The 23,733-nt window shown below is 39.2% G+C and overlaps 1 protein-coding gene across 1 annotated transcript in view; it reads left to right on the forward strand.

Annotated features, from left to right (window-relative positions):
* Positions 1 to 22,520, forward strand: part of LOC144605419 (mitogen-activated protein kinase 4-like) — an 83,189-nt gene extending 60,669 nt beyond the window's left edge. Inside the window, exons 4-7 of the mRNA XM_078420689.1 lie at positions 1,549 to 1,693; positions 4,989 to 5,150; positions 7,127 to 7,328; positions 13,838 to 22,520. Of these exons, the coding sequence (XP_078276815.1) occupies positions 1,549 to 1,693; positions 4,989 to 5,150; positions 7,127 to 7,328; positions 13,838 to 14,516 (1,188 nt within the window). The 3' untranslated portion in view covers positions 14,517 to 22,520. The remainder of the gene's footprint in view (positions 1 to 1,548; positions 1,694 to 4,988; positions 5,151 to 7,126; positions 7,329 to 13,837) is intronic.
* Positions 22,521 to 23,733: the final 1,213 nt, after the last annotated feature.

Consider the following 23,733-nt stretch of genomic DNA (forward strand, 5'->3'; position numbering starts at 1 on the left):
ACCTGAAATGTCAGCTATTCCTTCTATCCAGCGATGCTGCCTGTTCTGCTGAGTTCTTCCAGCATTCTGTGTCTATTTCCAGGGATGAGTGTAGCGAAAGGGAGATGGGGGAATCTGTTGCAGCTGTAGGCAAATTTAGAATGCATTTAGGCTGTCTGAGAGGCTGGACACCATTCTAATAAAAAATAAACACCATAAACTAAAAAGGACAGGAGTAAATTGTGGATACACTGCAGTAAGTATCTCACTTCCTGAAGCGTCAAAATGCCCTGACATCTTGTAGTACATATGTCAGGAATGTGAAACAAAATTCCCCATTTGTTTCAATGAGTGCTACTGAACAAAACACTCAGAAAAATTGACATATTTGAGGCAACAGCTTTTTTGTTTGACGGCACTGAGCTTGTACTCGCTGGAGTTTGGAAGAATGAGGGGGGACCTCATTGAAACGTACATAATAATGAAAGGCTTGGATAGAGTCGATGTGGAGAGGATGCTTCCACTCGTGGGAGAGTCTAGGACTGGATGTCACAGCCTCATAGTCAGAATTAAAGGACATTCTTTTCGGAAGAAGACGAGGAGGAATTTCTTTAGTCAGAGGGTGGTGAATCTGTGGGATTCTTTACAACAGAAGGCTGTGGCGGCCAAGTCAGTGGATATATTTAAGGCAGAGATTGATAGATTCTTGATTAGTATGGGTGTGAGAGGTTATGGGGAGAAGGCAGGGGAATGTAGTTGGGGGAGCGACAGATCTGCCATGATTGAATGGCGGAGTAGACTTGATGGGCCGAATGGTCTAATTCTGCTCCTTTCACTTGTGGTTGACGGCAATGAGTGAAATTCTATGTCATGGATTTTTGACATTATGCTGATTAGTACTTTTGGTGCATTCTCCAATCTATAGTATAATTGTATAACATTTACATTACATTAGTTGTAGAGCTGCAGTTGGAAAGCAGATGGGAAATTTCCATTGGTTTTGTGATTAAAATACTGCCAGAGGGTCAACATCAGAAATGGATACTGTACAGTATAGATAAAATTAATTACAATAGATTAATTTCATAAAATATCTTTTATAACTTAGGGCGGCACGTGGCGCAGTGGTAGAGTTGCTGTCTTATAGTGCCAGAGACCCGGGTTCGATCCTGACTTCGGGTGCTTGTTTGTAAAAAGATTGTGCATTCTCCCCGCGACCTGCGTTGATGTTTGCCGGTGAGCTCCGGTTTCCTCCCACATTCCAAAGACATACAGGTTTGTAGGCTAATTGGCTTGGTATAATTGTAAATTGCCCCAAGTGTGTATAGGATAGTGTTAATGTACGGATCACTGGTCAGCGAGGACCCGGTGGACCTGTATTTGCGCTGTATCTCTAAAAAAAAAAGAAACTTTGGTAATGATGTGTTGTGAATTTCATGACATGTTAATGGTAATCATATACTTGTTCAAGTAGTGCAGTTGTGCCGCAAAGCTTTTTCTCGGTTTCTCGTTCAGGTTGAGAATCTGTGATATTTCTCAGTGCCATGTTTTCTATTTCTTGTTGTCCAGGGTCATCTTTCGGAAGGTTTGGTAACAAAATGGTATCGATCTCCACGTCTCCTTCTGTCACCGAACAATTACACCAAAGCCATTGACATGTGGGCCGCAGGTTGTATATTGATAGAAATGCTGACTGGAAAGATGTTGTTTGCTGGTAAGAAGTTCCCATGTTCAAATACGCCAACTTTCAATCACTGCCACAGAGGACATCTATAATAATCTTGCATATTACATGTGAAAGGGAAAAAAAATAGAAAAGAAAAAGCAATTTTCTGCAATGTTTTTCCATAATTGAATGGATTTCAATTTCACCACTCGATATTTCAAGTGTTGTCTAACTAGTGTGTTGTAAAGTTACAACATGTCCCAACTGTTCTTTTCTATGCATGGATCTATGAGGGCGAGCATACCATGGCTTTATTCACCACCCTATCCACCTGTGCTGCCACTATGGACTTGAGCCACAACATTTCTTTGTACATCCTACTATTCACAGTATATGTCCTACCCTATTTGACTTCCTAAATGTATCACCTTGCACACGTCGGGTTTAAATTAAGTCAACATTCCACCTTTTAGCCTGCTGTCGCCTTGGACAACCATTTTCACTGTCCATAACACAACCAGCTTTTGTGGCATCTGCAATCCTAACTAATCATAGCTCCAACATACCAAGATGGCCACATTGTATAAATGAGACTTTGTTTTCACATTTATTTATTTATTCGTGTCATCACACAGCTGTTTACCAATAGCGAGCAAATTTTAGTCAGACGTCGTTGGCCTCTGCAAGATCCTTTATGGTGCATGTGTCATTCGGCATGTCACAGCTCAGGAGATGTTCCATAGTCTGGAGGCCACGTCCACACTCGCAGTCTGCCGCATCTTCAGTATATCCCCACTTCAGCATGTTCGATTTGCTCCTCCCCATGCCTGGACGCAGTCTGTTGAGACTGCGCCAAGTTATCCACGGTTGGTCGGGACCTGGTGAGAGTTTCTCAGAGGGATCGATTGCCATGTGAGTGTCTTCTGGAGATTTCTTCCCAGAGTTTGAGTCTTCTGGACAATGCACTGCAATCCAGGGGATGGACAGAAGGGTGGAAACTTCTGCGTGATTTCAAACGCTGAGGTAGCAAAGGGTGGTCATGTAGGGGGTGTATTTTATCGTGGTGCAGCGCGAACCTTCCTCCCATGGTTCAGCGCGGCATCAGAGGTAAGGCAACAGAAGAGGGCTGCCGGCAGGCCGCTATCCTGCTGCTGGCCACCTGGGTCTGGGGTGAGTGGCTCCCTCTCCTCTTTCCTCTCCCCCCTCGCCTGCCCCCAGCCCCGGGAGAGACTCCAAGCAGGAGGAAGATGGTCGTCATTCCCGTCGTCTCATCGTTCCCCTCTGTCTCCTCCAGCGCCCGCTTCAACCGACAGTGTCGTCGCGTCCCCGCTCCCGCCCAGTCCCAGCGCCCCGGACCATCACCGGACTACAACCCCCAGCGGGCAGTGCGGCGCGCACACGCACACACACACACACACCCCTCCAGGGTAATAATAAAAAATAATAATGATATAATATAATAATACTTAAAATATACAACTCCAGGGTAATAATAAAAATAATGATATAATATAATAAAAATAATAATACTTAAAATATAATAAAAATAATAATACTTAAAATATAATGATGTAAGAATATAAAATGTTATATTGTATATCTTTTAATATATATTAATCTCATGTTGGGGGGGAGGTGGAGTGAGTGAGGGGAGGGGGGGTTGAGGGGTGATGGAGTGGGTGAGTGGGGGCGGGAATGGGGAGAGGAGGGTGCTCGACTAATGCAGGAGAGCTTTGGGGGAGTTTTAAGGGGGGATGGAGTGGGTGGGGGGGTGAGGGGAGGGGGAGATAAGGGGGATGGAGTGGGTTGGGGGTGAGGGGAGGGGGGATAAGGGGTTGAGGGGGATGGAGTGGGTGAGTGGGGGGAGGGGGAAGTGGAGGGAGGGGAAGGGGGAGTGGGAGGAAGGGGAGGGTGCTAGACCAATGCAAAAAAAAAACTTTTTTTTTAAACGCGATTTTCATTGAGATTTAATTAATTTTTTTGAAATGCCATTTATTTTAAAGAAAAAATGCGATTTTCCCACATCACAATAGGAACCCAACGAGTTTGGGCCCAACGGGTGCACCCTTTATGATTATTATTATTACTGTCATGAAGAATTATTTTTAAAAATTACAGGAGAGTTAGCCTAAAGGCAGATTCCCATAGATCAGGTCTTCTGCAACCTGGGGTACAGCGCTTCATGAAAGTGGTAGTTATTGTAAACGAAGATTGATTGATCAATGGAGTAGTCGTAGAGCTGCTGATCATCAGGTGATCTGTTTAGTTCTTCAATCTGTAAACATTAAATTTCATGGGGTCTCAAGTCAGTTGTTGAATTCCTACCTGTCTTGTCACTTTGGTAGGTCCGTATACAAGCAGGGATGACTATGATGGATTCTAGATATGTTTTTGCTAGTACATCCTCTTACAATTATTATGTCAGGCTATTTGTGGCCAAAGGGCCTTTTCCTGTGCAGTACTGTTCTGTTCCATGTTGCATTGCATGGGTAACCTGCAGTGGGGCTCGTCCAATTTGAGCACTGCTGCTCACTAGTACTGAGAAGTACTTTATAGGATACTGATCTTGTATTGTTCCAAGTTTTGTGCTGATCTGACCCTTCGTCTCTATCAATAGCACCATGTGGCGACTCTTTGGTCCCAGGGGAGAATCTACTAACATCCAATACAATCGCCTGACTCTTTTAAATCTTGTTTCCACATATAAATCTGCACCTTGCCATCTTTTTCTTTCATCTACCTTTTGTACTAGTGTTTGGCTTGCTTGCATTCATATATTGTATTATATGATTTAATTTAGATAGCATGCACACAAAAGCTTTTCACTGTACCTTGGTACATGTGACAATAATAAACTGAAAGATCATTCTGCCAATTGTTTCTTTTCATTCTGTTCTGCAGTGCTTGATTTTGCAATTGAGGTGCTACCTCTTCATCACCATCAAACTATTTTTGTCCTCGTGTTCCACTGAACTATGGAACATATGGGGGGGGGAAATCACTTCTTCTTCAGTGCATGAACCACTTAAGAGCGCATTCTGAGCATCCACATATTGGTGTGAGCCTAGAGTTTTGTGGGACTTAACTGGGCAGGAATGCTGGGTTGAATCATAGTTGAATCAGTGTTGCTTCTTTTCTATGTATAGAATCAACTAACAGATATCTGAGGTGATATTCAGTGTCTGTACTCCTGGCCATAAATTAAGACCTTTTAGCCTATTATTCCCTGGCAATACATGTTTTTGTTTTATATGTTGAACTGTACATGGTCTGTGATGGGGAATGCAGTGAGCTAACCTTTATACACAGCGACTTCCTCCTGCCCACTTTTTTCTCTTCCTAGGTGCACATGAGCTGGAACAGATGCAGTTAATTCTGAAAACAATTCCTGTTCTCCGAGAAGAGGACAAACAAGAATTGCTCCGCGTCATGCCCGCCTACATCAGCCCAAAGTGGGAGGTATCAAAACCCCTAAGGGATCTACTTCCTGAAGGAAATGCAGAAGGTAAATAAGTAATTAGTGTGGTTTTTTTTTTTTGCATATGTGATCTGTTCAGGGGTCGAGAGATTCTATGAATAAAAAGGGTGAGAGAGAACAATAAGGGTAGGGTGCATGGATAATAGATTGAGGCTAGGTCTCATCTCAGAATAAGAGGTCGGCCAATCAGGAGTGAGATGGGAAGAAATCTCTTCACCCTGATAGTAGTGAATCTTTAGAATTCTGTACTGAAAAGGGTGGTGGAGGCACAGTCACCGAGTATATTCAAGATGGAGACCAATAGAATTATGGAATTTAAGTGAATCAAGAAATTATGGAGAGTTAGCGCAGGAAAATGAAGTTGAGGTACAAGATCAGCCACAATTTTATTGAATGGGGAAGCAGACATAAGGGGCCGAATGGCCGACAGCTGTTTCTACTTATTTCTTAACAACGTACATATCCTAAAAAAAATCTACACATTTGGACTTGCTGTTCACATGGTGAATATTAAGAAGTAGAGCAATTTAAAATGTATGAAAATCAATGGGTTTTTTTCTTTCGTTTGATTTCCTCAATTGAGAAATGGGCAAACAACAGTTAAAAATCCCCGCTCTAACATTACTGTAGATAATGTGAACACAGAACAGACTGCAATGCTCACTTTCAGTTTTGTACTAATGAATTTGTATCAGGTTCCTTTTGTTTTCTTTTACTGCTCTCCTTGTCTATCTGAGGCATTTGCTACCTTTAAACAAGTGTAGACAAAGATTGCCAGATATCATCTCAGTAGCAGTGCAATTTGGGATTTGTCCAAAAACTTGATTAGCAAAGAGGTAATTACTAAAAGCAGGCAGAGACTCCCAAGGAATATATCATCTTGCAGTGCCATGAAGAGACAGTTTGCATGCAGACTAATAAATACCATTTTTAAAACAAATTAATTCATCCATGGAACATGATTATCTCTGACAAGGCCAGTGTTTACTGCTCATTCCTAATTGCCTTGAAGAAATGACGATGAGCTGCCTTCTGAAACTGCTGAGAACCATGTGCTGAAGGTACTGCTCCAGTTTTTGTTAGGTACTGTTTTCCAGGATTTTGACCTAGCAATTGTGAAGGAATGGTGATAAATTAACAGTTCATAATGGTGCATGTTTTGAAGAACATAAAAAGTGGGAGCAGGAGTAGGTCATTTGGCCCCTCAAGCCTGCCCATCAAGATCATGGTTAATCTACCTCAATACTATATCCCTATACTTAAGGAATCCTATGATTCCCTTATCTACTGATTTCTGTTCTGAATTACTAAAGGCTCCACAGCCATCATACTACAGACCCGGCCTGATCTGCTGGGTATTTCTAGAATTTTCAGTTTTTGCTATCGAATCTCTCACACCTGCTAATTTGTTGGAGGCAATGAGGTTAAATTGATTCTTTGCCTTCCTGCTGAGGTGAGTGAAAAAGGTCCCATCATACTTGGCGAGCCCAGGAATCCTGTACCTCAGCCTCAATTACAACCAGGTGGTTGATCAACATCTCACTACTGTTAGTAGAAAATTGCTGTGAGCAATATGATTACCACTTTTGTTGCACAATGACAGTGACTACAATTCAGAACTAGTTTTTTGGTTGTCCTGAATGCAAAAAAAGCTTATTTATAAATGTGACATATTGATGGGTATTGATTAAAATATTGACATATTTCCTTTGTTTACTGTTTTTGCAAAAAGTAATGTGTGTACAGTATAAGCATCCATGTATCAAAATAAAGCATACAGAATTCATGGCAGAGCTTTTCTACTGAGGAACAAAATCATTACTTCAAGCTTTTTTACCTAACCAAAGTATATTCAAGTACTGAGCAAAGATCAATTGCATGCACATGGTTCAAACAAGTCCTGTTTGTCATTTTTATCAATGCAGCAGCTACAGGAGAGAATTGTGTTGGTACAACGAAATACAATGTTTGCAAAAGTAACTGATATTATCTGCTTCAAACAGCCATCGATTTCCTGGAAAGGATCTTGACATTTAACTCTATGGATCGATTAACTGCTGAAGAAGGCCTAGCGCATCTCTTTATGAGCCCTTACTCCTGCCCACAAGATGAACCAGTATCTCAGCATCCTTTCAGAATCGAAGACGAGATAGATGACATCCTGCTGATGGAAGCGAGTCAGAGCCAGATGTCTAACTGGGAGAGGTATATCGCTTGATGTGAATTATGTGAAATGACCCTGATAAAGAGTCTTCTTAAGAATTTATTGTTTCTTATAACAGATACATTATTGTTGAAAGATGGGACATGTGTTTTCATCCTTAACTCTCTTCATAAGCGATTCTTGGTCTTTAAAGAATTGGCAATTAGGGCTGGGTGATCCACAGACAAAGGCAAACCAGAAGGAAGTGAAACAGGGGATGGGAAGCTCGGAAGGTATTTGCTGGCTGGGGGAGTAATGCTATTAAAATACATTCCATTGGCGTAGTGGGGTAAACCTTGGTGAGGGGTGGATCCTGGGAATCATAAAACTCAGATTCAACTTCCAACCTATGCTGAGTTGCTAGTTTAAATAAAGTTAATGTGCTTTGAATCAAGCAAAAGAAAATATAAATAAATAAGTAAAATTCCTGACACCAATTGCAACTTAGGATTCCGGTTGTAAACATCATATAGGGACATTGGATGAAGACAAGTTCATGCCCAGGCACTACTTCACTGACTTATTTGCGAAGCTAATTAGCACCTGCAAAATAAGCTTGACAAGTGAGGAACAAGGGAGGAAAAAAGTGTTTGATGAAAAAGGCTTGATTAAAAAGTTGAGTCAGTTTCACACATATAACAAACATATAACATATAACAACTACAGCATGGAAACAGGCCTGTCCGGCCCTACCAGTCCACGCCGACCATTCTCCCTGACCTAGTCTCATCTACCTGCACTCAGACCATAACCCTCCAATCCCCTCCTATCCATATACCTATCCAATTTACTCTTAAATAATAAAATCGAGCCAGCCTCCACCACTTCCACCGGAAGCCCATTCCATACAGCCACAACCCTCTGAGTAAAGAAGTTCCCTCTCATGTTACCCCTAAACCTTTGTCCCTCAATTCTGAAGCTATGTCCCCTTGTTGGAATCTTCCCCACTCTCAAAGGGAAAAGCCTACCCACGTCAACTCTGTCCGTCCCTCTCAAAATTTTAAAAACCTCTATCAAGTCCCCCCTCAACCTTCTACGCTCCAAAGAATAAAGACCCAACCTATTCAACCTCTCTCTGTAGCCTAAGTGCTGAAACCCAGGCAACATTCTAGTGAATCTCCTCTGTACCCTCTCCATTTTGTCGACATCCTTCCTATAATTTGGCGACCAGAACTGCACACCATACTCCAGATTCGGCCTCACCAATGCCCTGTACAATTTCAACATTACATCCCAACTTCTATACTCGATGCTCTGATTTATAAAGGCAAGCATACCAAACGCCTTCTTCACCACCCTATCCACATGAGATTCCACCTTCAGGGAACAATGCACAGTTATTCCCAGATCCCTCTGTTCCACTGCATTCCTCAATTCCCTACCATTTACCCTGTACGTCCTATTTTGATTTGTCCTACCAAAATGCAGCACCTCACACTTATCAGCATTAAACTCCATCTGCCATCTTTCAGCCCACCCTTCCAAAAGGCCCAAGTCTCTCTGTAGACTTTGAAAATCTACCTCACTATCAACTACTCCACCTATCTTAGTATCATCTGCATATTTACTAATCCAATTTGCCACACCATCATCCAGATCATTAATGTAAATGACAAACAACAGTGGACCCAACACAGATCCTTGGGGCACTCCACTAGACACTGGCCTCCAACCTGACATACAATTGTCAACCATTACCCTCTGGTATCTCCCATTCAGCCATTGTTGAATCCATCTTGCAACCTCACTATTAATACCCAACGATTTAACCTTCTTAATCAACCTTCCATGTGGAACCTTGTCAAATGCCTTACTGCCACACATTCAAACTTTTCAGACAGAGGATTTTTATTTTGAAAGGGAGATTAGATTTTTTACTATATTTACTGTGTTGAGACCAACTCCGGAAAAAATGCAGCATTGTAATCGTTTTGCCCAGCTGTTAGTGGAATGCATTATAGTTGTCTTCACTGAAATCACATTTGAATGACAATGTTGCCACGTTATCTCAAAAGATCAATGTTTTTATGCAGCAAAGCACAATCGTTTCTTAGTAATTGTGACTGCCTGTGGTGCAGTATCTGTTTTTTTAAGATATAAAAGAACGGGATTAAATATTTATAAACACCTCAATACATATATATACTATATGTCAACAATCTCACAGGGGATGTAAACACAATGCACAATTGCAGAAACAATAACTGTAATATCCTGAGCAAAATAAAATTGAGAGAGCCACATTTTCACATCTGAAGTATCAGCTGCAGTGCAAGCTTTCTCAGGCAACATGTTAACATCTGGCCATAGTTTCCAGGAAATAGTCATTCCAGGAAATAGTCATTCCATCTTCTTTGGTACTATCTTTTACAAATATTTCTTTTTTGTTTTAAATCTGCTATGATAAACATTTTTACTTAATTTCCGCTCTATGGTACATTATCAATCTCTTTGCCTTTGCCAACACAACTGGCCTTGGGAGACCATCTTTTCCCAATGGGAAAGTGTTGCACATTAAATCAACAGAGGAGAAATTACTAATCAGCTAGCTGGACCAATGATGGATACAAGCTCTCAATTTATTCTCAGGACAAAAATGAACTGTGTGCCTCATCATCTTGCTATTCATACAAAAGTAAATGATGCAACACAGCATCCTTCGGGGTAGATTAGCTTAGTTTAGTTTAGAGGTACAGTGTGGAAAGAAGCCCTTCGGCTCACTGAGTCCGGGCCAACCAACTATCACCCATTCATATGCTAGTTCTATGTTATCCCACTTTTTCATTCTACATACTAAGAGCAATTTACAGAAGCCAATTAACCTACAAACCTGCAGGTCTTTGGAATGTGGTAGCAAACCCGAGCACCTGGGTAAAATCCATGTGGTCACAAGGAGAACGTACAAACTGTGTATTGACAGCACCTGTAATTAGGATCAAACCCAGGTCCCTGGCGCAGTGAGGCAGCAACTCTACCGCAGCACCATTGTGCTGCCCTGGGGAAAGATCAAACACTATTTATACACCCAGGATCTTTGATCATGACTTCTCTGCCACAGTAACACAACGTCGAATACAAAAATAATATCAAGCTTTATTACTATTCTGCAAATCATCTTCACAAACTTTAATCCATTCCTTTTTCTGCCCAAAATTCAAGAAACTCACAAACTGTTTTGTATCATTAATTCAGATGACTGAAGCCATGACCTCTATAGCTAATTTTCCTGACACATCAGGCCACTGCCACTGAATTCATACCATTCTTTTGCTTTTTTGTACTTTTTTTTCTTGTGAGCTCATTAATTTATCTTGTACATAAGATCCATCTCCTCCCTTGATCCTTTCAGAAATCAGATATCCATTTCCTCCTAATATGTGATCTTTAGTGCAGAGGACATAGTTACAAATAACTGAGTAACAACTTATCAGGATTAATTGTCCAGATATTCAACCAATGGAATCACAGGTAGATCGGATGGTCAAGAAGGCTTTTGGTACATTAGCCTTCATTCATCAGAGTATTGAGTATAGAATTTGGGAGGTTATGTTACAGTTGTATAGAATTTTGGTGAGGCCACATTTGGAGTTTTGTGTTCAGTTTTGGCCACCCTGTTATAGGAAATATGTTGTTAATGTTGTTAAGCTGGAAAGGGTTCAGAGAAGATTTATGAGGATGTGGTCAGGACTTGAGGACCTGAGCTAGAGGGAGAGGTTGAGAAGGCAGAGACTTCATCCTTGGAGCGCAGGATGATGAGAGGTAATCTTATAGAAGTGTATAAGATCATGAGAGGAAATGAACAGAATATTTTACCCAGAGTAGATGAATCAAGAACCAGAGGACATAGATTTAAGGTGGGGGGGGGGGGGGGATGATTTAATAGGAACCTAAGGGACAATTATTTTATACAAAAGGTGGTACGCATATGGAAGGAACTGCCAGAGGAGGTAGTTGAGGCAGGTAATATCACAACATTTAAAAGACATTTGGAGAGGTACATGGATAAAGGGATATGGGCAAAATGGAGGTATTGGGCCTAGTGTAGATGGGGTATGGGTCCATGTTGACATGGGCAAGTTGGTCAAAGGGCCTATTTCCACTCTGTATGACTCGGCCTGTGTATTTTTTGTAGGGAAGATGTAGCAAATTTGAAAATCCAAAAGGAAGTTCCCCAATGACTTACAATCCTAACGAATTAAAGCAGAGAATGCTGGAAATACTCACGTCAGTCAGCATCTATGGATAGAGAAACCGGAGTAACACAAGCAGCTGTGGAGGCCAAGTCAATGGATATTTTTACAGCAGAGATTGACAGATTCTTGATTAATAAGGGTGTCAGGGGTTATGGGAAGAAGGCAGGAGAATGAAGTTGATAGGGAAAGATAGATCAGCCATGAATGAATGGTGGAGAAGACTTGATGGGCCGAATGGTCCAATTCTGTTCCGATAACTTATGAACATTTCAGGGCAGTGACTCTTCTCAGAACCATGATTTGAGGTTGCTAATTTGAACTGAAGTGCCTGCTAAGATTCTTATTTACGTTGTTTTGTACATGCAAGTGGATGATGAGACTTTTAGAGGGCAAAAAATGAATAGCAGGTTATTTCTGTTGCCCTGCCTGCTTTAATGCTGACCCTGCTTAAATGCAATAACAAGGAACTGCAGATGCTGGTTTATAGCAAAGAGAGACACAAAATGCTGTTGTAACTCAGTTCAGGCAGCATCTCTTGAATAACATGGATAGGTGACGTTTCGGGTCGGGACCCTTCTTCAGACTGATTGTGGGGGGCAGGAAAGAAAGCTGGATAAGACCAGGAGCTGGACAGAGCCGGTGAGGATGAACATAGGTGAGGGTTTTTTTTTGATGGACAAACTGTTGGACGCAGGTGAGGTCAATACACCAAGTTTAATGTATGGTCTACGACAAGTTAACTTAACATAGCAGAAAGCAATGATAAGTTACTTTAGACACTGGGGAAGGACAAAGAAGAAAAACTCACTCATGTGCAGTAATCCTAGCAAAAGGAAAAGTTATGAATGAGAACAAAGCTTGACTAAGGTACAGATGCCCTTCACAACCACACACAACTACATAAAATGCACTGCCATATCTACATACACACCAATGGCCAGTAGTAGTGAAAGATTGTTTAATATTGGACAAGTAATTTTCATATAAAAATTGAAATTGGTGAAGGAAAGAATTTCAAGACTTTGGGGAGAGGGCAGGTAGTGGGACAAGATAGATTACTCTTTTGTAAAGCTGGTATGATATTGATAGACTAAATAGTGTCCTTCCAGGCTGCAATCATTCCATGGGTCCACCATGGAGCACAGAGTAAAAGCAGAAAGTGCTGGAAACACTCAGCAGGCCAGGCAGCATATGTGGAAAGAGAAACAGAGTTAATGTTGAAGCTCCATGATCCATGCCAAAAACATCAGTAGAAGAGAAGATGGGAGAGTTGGGTAGAACAACAAAATTATTTCTGATAGGTGAAGTCAAATGCGTTAAATTTTATTTATATATCTTTAGCCTGTGTAATGTGGGACTTGCCCTGTAAACATAATATACTTATGAAGGGCGAAAAAGGGAGTCCAAATCACCGATGGATGGCTGACAGAAATGGTGTGTACTGATAAAGACTGAAAGGCAGTGTGAGTTACCCAGAGCTGGATATTGAGTTTGAAAATCTGCCACATGCCCAGAAAGAAGATGACATGATGCTGCTCAAGCTTATTTTAAGCCTTGTTGCAATAGTGCAGGAGGCCAGAGACACATGGGTCTGATTAGGAGTGGGATAGAAAGCTAAAGCAACTTGTATTCTCTGCTTCCCAGTTCTTTTGAAAAGTCTTGGACCGGCAACAATAACTCCCTGTCTCTTTCCACAGATATCACCTGTCCTAATTAGTGGTTCCAGCAGATTTCCAGCATCTGCACCTATTATATTTTCATAATACTCGAGTGGTATTATTGCAACATATATTCTATATGTAACATTTTATTTATGTCTCAAGTACCTTGAGGCATTTTGATATGATAAAGGTCCTATGTAAATATAAATGACTGTTTTCAACTCTAAAATTCTTCTCACAACCAACTGATGGTGGGAGGTACAAACAAAGTCTAGGTACTTTCTTAAACCATAACAGATACAAATAGTTCTGCTATCCAATTCCTTATAATTCTCAGGAATTTTGATGGAAACATAGAAAATTCTGTTTCATTATTTGATGAGGGGGATATCCAATTAAAGTGAAAACTGGACCTGGAAGCTTTCCCAATAAATAGCAAAAATTACATCTCCCATTGTAAGATATTGCAGAATTTTGAATCAATACAAGGATATTACCTCTGCTGCTAAAGATAGACAAAAAGCACTGAGGTAACTCAGCGGGTCAGGCAGCATCTCTGGAGAAAAAGGATGGGTAACGTTTCAGGTCGGAACCCTTCTTCAGACTGATTTTTACTGCTTCTCTTTAAAATAATCACAATTAACATTTGTATTGCAGATATCAAGATAGCTTCTCTTCTGACTTGGAATGGCTCCGGGACAAATATGGAGACATGGATGAAGTGCAGCGAGATCCACGAGCTATGTCCAAAGCTGTAGCAGAAGATGTGCAGATCGACCCACGTAAATATTCACAGAGTAGCTCTGAGAGACTCCTGGAGCAGTCTCACACGTCAATGGATCGAATGTGTGAAATGGACTATGGACGATCGTGCGATTATAAAATCGGATCGCCCTCTTACCTGGATAGACTATTGTGGAGGGATAACAAGCCCCATCATTACTCCGAACCCAAACTCATTCTGGATTTATCTCACAGGAAAAGAACAGCAACGGCCTCATGTGTGGCTGTTTCACTGGATGAAGGGAAATCAGACCTCCTTTTGAAAGTCTCAGATTATAAGAATGGCAGTCCTTTAAAAATTGATTGCTCCAGCTCGTTGCCAAACATTCAGGAAAGGAGTCAGCCAGCATCGCCGCGCACTCTGGCATCTTCAGAAATAAGTGGAGGAGGCTCCCAATTTGATTTCGATGTCTTCATATCCAGAGCTCTGAAACTTTGTGGGAAACAAGAAGAGCTAGCCGATAATAAATTAAATGATTTGAATGGCACTTGCATGTCAGAACATGCCAATGAAATAGTCCAGGCAGAAATCAATGAAAAAGAAAGATGGTAGAATACAGCATTATTGGATATTATTGGAACTGCTGCATTGGGGTGTCAGTTTATAAAGATGGTGTCCCAACAAACAAGTAGAATAACCTAATGGAAATTAACCTGGAAAATTAATTCTTACAGATGTGGGCTGTTTGATCCATTCCAACCCAAGTTCACTGCTTCATTCATTTGGAAGATAGCTGTAGTAAGCACCAATGACTGCTAAACCTGGGATGATTATGACACTATTTCAGCAAAAATGAAAGCTCGTATTTTTTGTATATTTCCAGGAAATGAATTTGCCATCTTGTGCTGATAGTTTCAATTAATTTGCCTGAAAAATCTATAACTTTATGTGATGCATGTACATACAGGTTACATTTTAGGTTCATACTAATGAATTAGGGGCAATAACATGGATGTTGTGACATTTTTCTTTCAAAGGCTAAATTATTTTTTTACTATTTGATTGCCTTGTTCATTTGCTCTGTCCAATTCTAGCTTTCTGCCATGTTTTTGGGTGTGGAATTTCCCAATTGGAATATTTCACATTTGCCCCATTTCCATCTGAATGACTTCAGGTTCAATTCCCACCTACCCATATAACATCTCAACTTCTTTAAATGGGTTAATTGTAATCATTGAGTTAGAATTTATTTCCCCTTTATCACAAATGCAATTTATACAGAATCCTGATAGGATTTTAGCTGGGCATGGTATTCGCTGAAGATGCTAGCCTCAATAAAATCTGATGGGACAGAATTAGTAGTTATTTTCTAAATATAAAATAATATTTTTGGAGAGCCAGGAGATATTCCATGCACACAATGTGGGTTGTTGTATCCCATGCTTTCCACTTTAATGACTGAATCTCTATATCCCAAACTTGTATGTTATTGGATTGGCAGCTTTAAAGGTGCCAAAGTAACTTCATTACCCTGTCAGAGATTTAACCATGGTGTCCCTGGAAGGCCCAATTTAGCAGTCAACTGCCCAGCCAGGAGTTAAAATCTAGTATCTTATATGCTGTAGATAAGATAACATTTTAGAGTTCTGGACTGGAACATCACCTATTGGTGTGAAAATCCTATTACTATCTTCTCAGAGGTGAAATTATTTACATTTATTTTTTTAAGAGCTTGCTTATTTCTTGGGCTGAATAATTATTATAGCAAAATGAAACACTTCTCAACTCTGCCTTTGTGAAGCATTCCTTTATCAAATATAATCCCGACTGAAGGCTCTGGATTTCACATTCTGCTCAAAGAATACACCTTGCTTGCAAGCTCGGAAAATCTTCTAACTTGCACCATGGTGATAATTTTCCATTGTCTGCAGCTACATATTGTGTGACCAGTCTGAATATCACTTAATATAAAATGGAATAAGGTGGACCTGTTCTGTCTCAAAGATGAGTCGAGTTGAGACTGGTTGCATTGAATTTAAACAGGGGCTGAGCAGCAAAAGGAGACTGCTGCAAGATTTCTTTTTAGTACTTAAAAAGGCTATACTGCTGAAAATACATCCTGACGATTTTCAATCTGATCTAAAGTGTAATGTAAATGCAGGTTATTTTTTAAACACTTGCAGGTAAATATTAGCAGTAGAAAAAACTACCGAAAATTGTAAATAGTGCTCTCCCTGATAATTCCATTCTGCTGTGTTTGCCATTTCAACAGGTATATTACAGCGAAAGATACATTGAGACATTTTAGCTGATAGTAGAAACTAAGTGAATTCTCTTCAGCGAATGCTGAAAAAAGGGCTGGTTTGGCATAATATTCTTGGGTCCCCTGGCCACTTAGATGAAACTGAAAAATAAATTATGTTAAATGTGGTAATGAATCGATGCATTCAGGAAAAAAAGTGTTAAAAATGACATGGATAAGATACATGTACTACTGGAGGTTATCAAGGGGACTGAGCCAAAAGGACCAAGATAGTCCCTGTTCTCTCTCCTGAATCCCATGAGTTAGACAACTCAATCAAGGCAGCAAAAGGGCACTTCAAAATTATTTCAGCATTGGGTCCTTATTTCATTGAGTCTTACAGTGTAGAAAGAGATTCTACAGTGTAGAAAGAGATTCTACAGTGTAGAAAGAGATTCTACAGTCCATCAAGTTTCATCAAATGAGATCTAAACTAATCTCATTTACCAGCACATGGTCCATAGCTTTATATGCCTTGGCGATCAAGTACTCATCTGTGGTGACAGTAACTGCCTCCACCACCTCCTCAGACTGCATTCCAGATTCCCTCTGGTTGAACAAAATTCTTCTTCCGATCCCCTTTATCCTCATCTTAATCCTATGCCCTCTAGTTTTAGATATTTCTGCTATGGACAAGAGTTTATTTCTAAATACAGAAAATCCTGGAAGAAAAATCTCAGCAGATCATGCAGGATCAATGGAACGAGAAAGGTTACTCCAGCATTTGTCTTTTAGTTACTTAAAAATAAATTGTGAAAATGTCTACAGGATCATAAATAGGAAGAGTTTAACAAAAGTAGTCATGGGTCCTTGCTACGCAACATAAAGAGAAATTACAATGGGGAATTAGATATTGAACAAGTACTTTGTACGCATTTTCAAGGCAGAAAACACAGATCTCATTCCAGAAGAATAATTATACAGGTGAGAGGATGACCTTAAACAACATTTTAACAATAGGTAGCAAAAAATTAATGGATTGAAATCTGACTAATATACAGGACCTGAAAGCTTAATCCTTAGTCTTTAAAAAAATGGCTGCAGAAATTGTGCATTTTTCGGATTAGATCTGTAAAACTTCTGAGGTTTAGAATAGGACCATTTAAACACAACACGGATCAGGACTTTAAATATGAGCATCAGAAACAGATGCAAGGCTAGGCTAATTGGCCTCTCATGCCGGCTCCATCATTCAGAAAGATCATGGTTGATCCACTCACCGTCACTTTCCCATTCTCTCCACATTGTGCTCTTTGTCAAATATCCATCAAATTCCACCTTGAATACATTCAAAAGCCCCATCCCCATAGCTCTCTGGCGAGAAGAATTCCAAAATTGGATGAATCTCTGAGAGAAGAAATTCCTTCTCATTGTCTCAATAAGTGAACCTTTATTCTGAAACTCAGCAACCTCACTACAGGAAATGTCTTCACAGCATTCACTTGCAAATCCTCTTAGAATCTTGGGATTCAATCAGAACACCTCATACATCTTAACTCCAATGAATATTGATCCAATCTGCACAACCTCTGAGCTTTCGTCAGAGGAATAAATCTAGTGAACATTGCCTGAATTGACCCTAATGCAAGTATATCCTTCCTTAAATATGGAGACTGCAACTATACACAGTATTCCATGTGTGGCTCTTCAAAATCGCATTCTCAACCGTCCTTCCTCAACCTCCGATGCTCCAGAGAAAACAATACAAGTTTTTTCCCAAGCTCCCCTTACAGAACATACCCTCTAATCAAGGCAGCTTTCTTGTAAACCTCTTCTGCGTGCACTCTAAAGCATCCTTATTCCTCCTATAGTGGGACAACCAAACCACATGTTGTACTCCATATGCGAGTCTAACAAAAGAAAAATAAAGCTGCAACATTTCTTCCTGCCTCAATGCCCCTATCAATGAAGGCAAGCAATAAAGGCAAGAGTGAGGCTAATTGCAAATTAGAGGAACAGCATCTCCTATTTTGCCTGAGCAACTTACAACCCAGTGGTATGAATATTGATTTCTCTAACTTCAAGTAACCCCTGCACTCCCTTTCTCTCTATTCCTCCCCCATCCAAGTCGCACCAGGTTCCCACTCTCACCAAGCAAACAGTTAACAATGGCCAGTTTCCTTTATCATCATTACTCTTTTGCATATCTTTCATTCCTTTGTTCTATATCTCTCTCGTTTCCCTTTCCCCTGACTAGTCTTTAGAAGGGTCCTGACCTGAAACGTCACCCATTTCTTCTCTCCAGAGATGCTGCCTGTCCTGCTGAGATACTCCAGCATTTTGTGTCTATCGGTTTAAACCAGCATCTGCAGTTCCTTCCTACATATACTACTTTACCACTCTATCTTTTGTGTTGCTACTTTCAGGGAGTTATGGTCTTGGACACCAGATCCCTCTGCTGTCAAAGGTCTTTTACCTTTCCCTTCTGTATTTTATCTATCTGTTCCCTGTTGCTTACAACCCCATGAAATCTGAATTACCTGCAAAGATGGACAAGCTTGATTATGCACCCACTTTCATGTCAAATAAGCAGGAACAATGTTACCATTATTCTAAAGGATCATCTTGGCCATATTCTACTTTATGTCTTAGTTCCTCTGCTTCAGCTAATTTGTAATTGGATGTACTTCTCTCTGTTGTAGTGTTCGATTTCTCTTGCTCAAGCCATACCATTAAAACCGAGAAAACATGGCCTATGATCCATCAGATAGATGCTGGAGTAACTCGGAGAGGCAGCATCTCTGGAGAGAAGGAACGGGTGACGCTTCTGGTTGAGACCCTTCTTCAGACTTAAACCAGCATCTGCAGTTCCTTCTAACACACTATGATCCATCAGATTTACTTAGAGGCGAATATCTATAAAAATATTTTCTACTTCATCACTTTTTCTTATCACATACAATTAGGTGGCAAGGGGGAAACTGGGAGTCTCTAAATAGTTACTTTAATCTTCACTTTGGAGTATGACATTAAACATCTGTCTCTTTGAATTCTCATTCTTTTTCTTGGGAAGGAGTGGGTGTTTAATCTTCAGTCAGTTGCTCTCCAGAAAATGACAACTAACACTTGTGAATTCAAGAAATGGATCCATAAACGATTCATCACTTATTACAAAGTACACTTATGACAAAGTATACTGATGCTTCACATCTCTCACTGCCTCAAGATTACATATTATTGATTACTAATTTTCAAACTGAAATTTTGAGTCTTGTTTCCACTGGAATACCAAAACTTTAAGACTAGGACACCTGTCCATCAGATGAATCATAAACAAGGAACTAGAATGAAAAATATGTTGCAGTTGGTATTAGTGTTTGAGGTATGCACACACTATTGATCGTCTTTGCCATAAAGAACAAATGAGAATGTCATAATTTGGAGATGGTACAATCTATGCTATCGGCCAACTTCTATTTAACTTTAAATAATACAATTTGTATAAGGGTAAATGCCAGAGATTTTAACCTTTATCTGGATGATTCATTGGTGAAACTATGTTGCATAATTTCTGTTTGAGCTGCTGAATTGCAGAGGATCTGCTGAGCCCGACAGTTCTCCATTTAGTTGAATATCCAGTATTTGAATAACTAGTTTTGCCAATTTGAATTATTTTAATATTTTCTCCCTGAACAAAACATTTTCCCTCTAACCTGAAAAACAGTAAAAGCGACATTATATGACGGTGCAGAATGGAACATACATTTCAGTACTTGGTATAAAGCAATTTTCTTTCATAACAAAGTGATTTGTTTTGTATACTATATTTTGATCAAGACTAAAGATAAAATCACATAACTCGTTAAAAGTAAGCAGAATTTTGAGATGACTAATTAGATCAGATGGAGGTTGTAAATTCGTCAATGGGTTATCTCAGTTTTATTTCTGACTGAGAATAATGCCTTGTATAGGCAGACAAACAGTAAAAGAACCAAATCATTTATCTTCCATTGTGAACATCAGTCACAATGGTATTCTAATATCATTGCCTAAAGGTATACAAATATCTTTGTAAGAATGTAATGTTGCATACTGCAATGTCGTACCTGTTTTATATTTCTCTCTCTCGCAGCTCACAGACAAATTCATTCTGGGCCATTTTTTGTTTGAAAAATCTTGTGCAACCAATTTTTATGAAAAAGGGTGAAAGCTGATCGCCTGATATAATTCAGACTTTTAAATCAACATCAAACCATTACTAACACAAGAATCACAATGTTTATGGCCCATTAAACAAAAAAAGACCTTAGCAAATAAAATAGAGGAAGGAATCCAAACGAGCCATAGTGGTTCTTGAAACGGACCGTCTAGGTGAAGTGATTGGGCTCACATTAGATGCCCATTTCTGAACAATCTAGTTGACAAAATACTCCATTTGCTAAATAGCAATTACTTTTTAAATGTAACTAAAACCATTCTGCCAAATCATTAGGGAACATGCTTGAGCTTTGTCTTATTTTCTGACTGACTTTGATTAATTCTACCAGTGTCTACACTTTCTCATATCCTGCCAATGTCACACTTCAGTCCAGAGGCAAAGTAACTTGAGGAAAAAAAAACAAAGAATAAAAGTACCAAAATGGTGAATGTTTCTCCTATATGTACAAAAATAGAAAATATTTTTCAAATCAACACAGTTATCTCACCAAATAAAATTAAATCTCTGATTTTCAAGAAAGTGTGTATATTTAACAAATAAACTATGTGGTTAAAGGGACACAGTTTCAAGTCAACAATATATACAACAGGATGTTGCATCGTACTCTTCTTTATAAAGTACCATAACATCAGATCTCCATGTACCATGCCATAAAACGTTTCAAATGTTTGTTTCATAGATGCTACCCAACTTGCTGGATATTTCAGCATTTTCTGTTTTGATTTCAAATTTCCAGCTTATGCAGTTTTGTTTTGCATTTAAATCAATGTTTGAAAAAGTTATCCTGAAATAAAGTCTTAAGGTACTGTTTTAATGTTGTTGATTAGCAAAAATGCAAAAACACAACTGATGTTTCACTTCATTCAAACAAGAATCTCAATGTTTTAATCATATAATTCATCTATCTGGACACCAATTTCATTGTTACGTCCAGGAATTATTTATTTTCTAAGGAAAGTACCGAGATTAAGTCTTGAAACTTAAATTATGAAGAGATGGCGTGAAAAAAAAGGAATTCAAATAAACATATTGAATTATGGTACCCAGATAGATTCAAAGAGCTAACGACTAAATATTCATTGTTCTAAATGTAATGTGCTGGTAACACAATATCTGTAAATACATTTGAAGGGGTGAATCAAATTGGTCATCTGTGAGTAATGAGGTTCAAAGTGGAATACAATTAATGAGCATGTTACTTTATGTAAATATTTAAAATTTTTGAATATACAATTCGATGAATTTAGGAAAGGTCCATGTTCAGGTATGTACTGAGTGAGTTAACCTCATGCATACACTTATGGGTACTCTGATAAACCGCAATGAACCCAGATGGCAGAAAAGGCTAAATAGTGCTTTCTTGTAAATTATTGTATACTTTACAAATTTTTTCTTGATATGTGAGATTTCTGAATCACCTTTATTGCTCCAGACTCGTATAACATGAGCCAGAGACACATGATGTAGGAACCTCCAAATATCGTGTGGATTTGTAAGGTATTAAGTGTACCTAATGAGATCCTGCTATTTTAGAGTACAAATTTATACCCATTGTTTGTTGTGCCTTACTGCCATCATGTTGGGCCTCAATTAGATTATTTTCAATAGTTGTAAAAGGACGTTGTTACCATAGGTAGAAAATACAGAAGAGTTGTACAAGCAAGTGCTAAAATAATCTCAATGCAATTGAAATGATCATATAATTTTGCTATGAACAAAATGAAAAATAAGTTGTTTCTTTTAATGAAGATGGTGGCCTTTAAAATGAATTTGACTTAACAAAAGGAAGTGGTTGCCAGCTCAGGAGATCTACCTAAATGTGGCCTCAAAATAATTTTGCAATATTTTATTATGAATGCAGGCCTGCAAAATGGATATTATTACTTTAAAATTGAAAGACTTAAAAATCTTAATGCACTGTATAACAAAATTTATATTTAAAGTTAGTGACGGGAATGAATGTTTTGCACAATCCTGTATATCATGCATAATACAGAATTCCAATGTGCATTTTATAAAAACTAATTTAATGTGACTCAAAATGTGAGATGGAAATAAAGCTTTGGTGTTTTATTTTTTAAAGCAGATATATTCCTCATTACTCTTGATTTATTGGGATGTTAAGGGTAAACCTGTAAATATCTCCAAAAAGGAATAAAGATAATTTTTCCAAGAATGTGTTTTCTGCACTATTTCAACTCTATGGTCCACACAGTGCAACAGTTTTGTTTCTGTTTGCTAATTACTTTTCGTTGTACAATTACGTAAACCTTATATCTAAAAATTACCTGACTGCAATGGTGACTGCAATATTCTCAGAATGCACATTTGTTATCAATAGCAACAAGAAATCTGGTAACCCAGCAGACGATTTAAAAAATGCAAGAAAAACCTTGGGTATTAATAATAGCACATGATAACCGGAAGTCACATGGATGTATATTTTTGGATAAATTCTGAAAGTTTAAAGATGAATTCTTGGGAGTTTATCCCCAGAGCATTCTCATAAATTGCACTTAATCCTGTGGATTTAACTTTCCAATTCCCACATCTTCAACTTTAATGAGAGGCATACAGCGTGGAAAAAAGGCCCTTCAGCCCAAATGGCCCAAATGGCCATCCTAGGTGCCCGATGATTTCCAGTTCTACAGAAATATTCATGTATGTAGCAGATATAATGCTTATGACCGAATGACATTTTAAAAGGGAAAGTTCTGAATACTGGGGTTTGATCCACGCTGTTAAATGTATTAAGTTTAAAGATACAGTGTGGAAACGGGCCCTTCGGCCCACGAAGTCCGTGCTGATCAGCAATCCCCGCATACTAACACTATCCTACACATACTCGGGACAATTTACAATTAAGCCAAGCCAAGCCAATTAGCCTACAAACCTGTACATCTTTTGGAGTGTGGGAGGAAACCAGAGATCCCAGAGAAAACCCACACAGGTGAGAAAATACAAACTCCATACAGACAAGCACCCGTACTTGGGTCTAGCGTTGTAAGACAGCAACTCTGCCATTCATTGCTCCACCGTGCCGCCCCTTTATTAATTAAACATTTAAGATTATCTATCTTGTAATAATATCCCATTAGGTCAGTGTGATCAGAATGAATGTTGCTACCTCTAAATACAATGTGAACACCGGTTTTCCAGCAACTGATGGTCTGCCCACCCCTATAATCCGGACAAAATTTACGAAAGCTCAGTTGAAATTCCCTGAGCGGCCACAGATAGCATTGAGCGCTGAGCGCCCTTTCCAGTCATGTCGCTCTGACGTGAGAATCAATTATACTCTCAATCTTCTCTTCTAATTGTTTAGCAAAGTCAATACAGTAAACCCTTTTTTAATGATCCCCTTATAA

This window comes from Rhinoraja longicauda, chromosome 1 (assembly GCF_053455715.1).
Source record: "Rhinoraja longicauda isolate Sanriku21f chromosome 1, sRhiLon1.1, whole genome shotgun sequence".
Taxonomy (NCBI): Eukaryota; Metazoa; Chordata; class Chondrichthyes; order Rajiformes; family Arhynchobatidae; genus Rhinoraja; species Rhinoraja longicauda.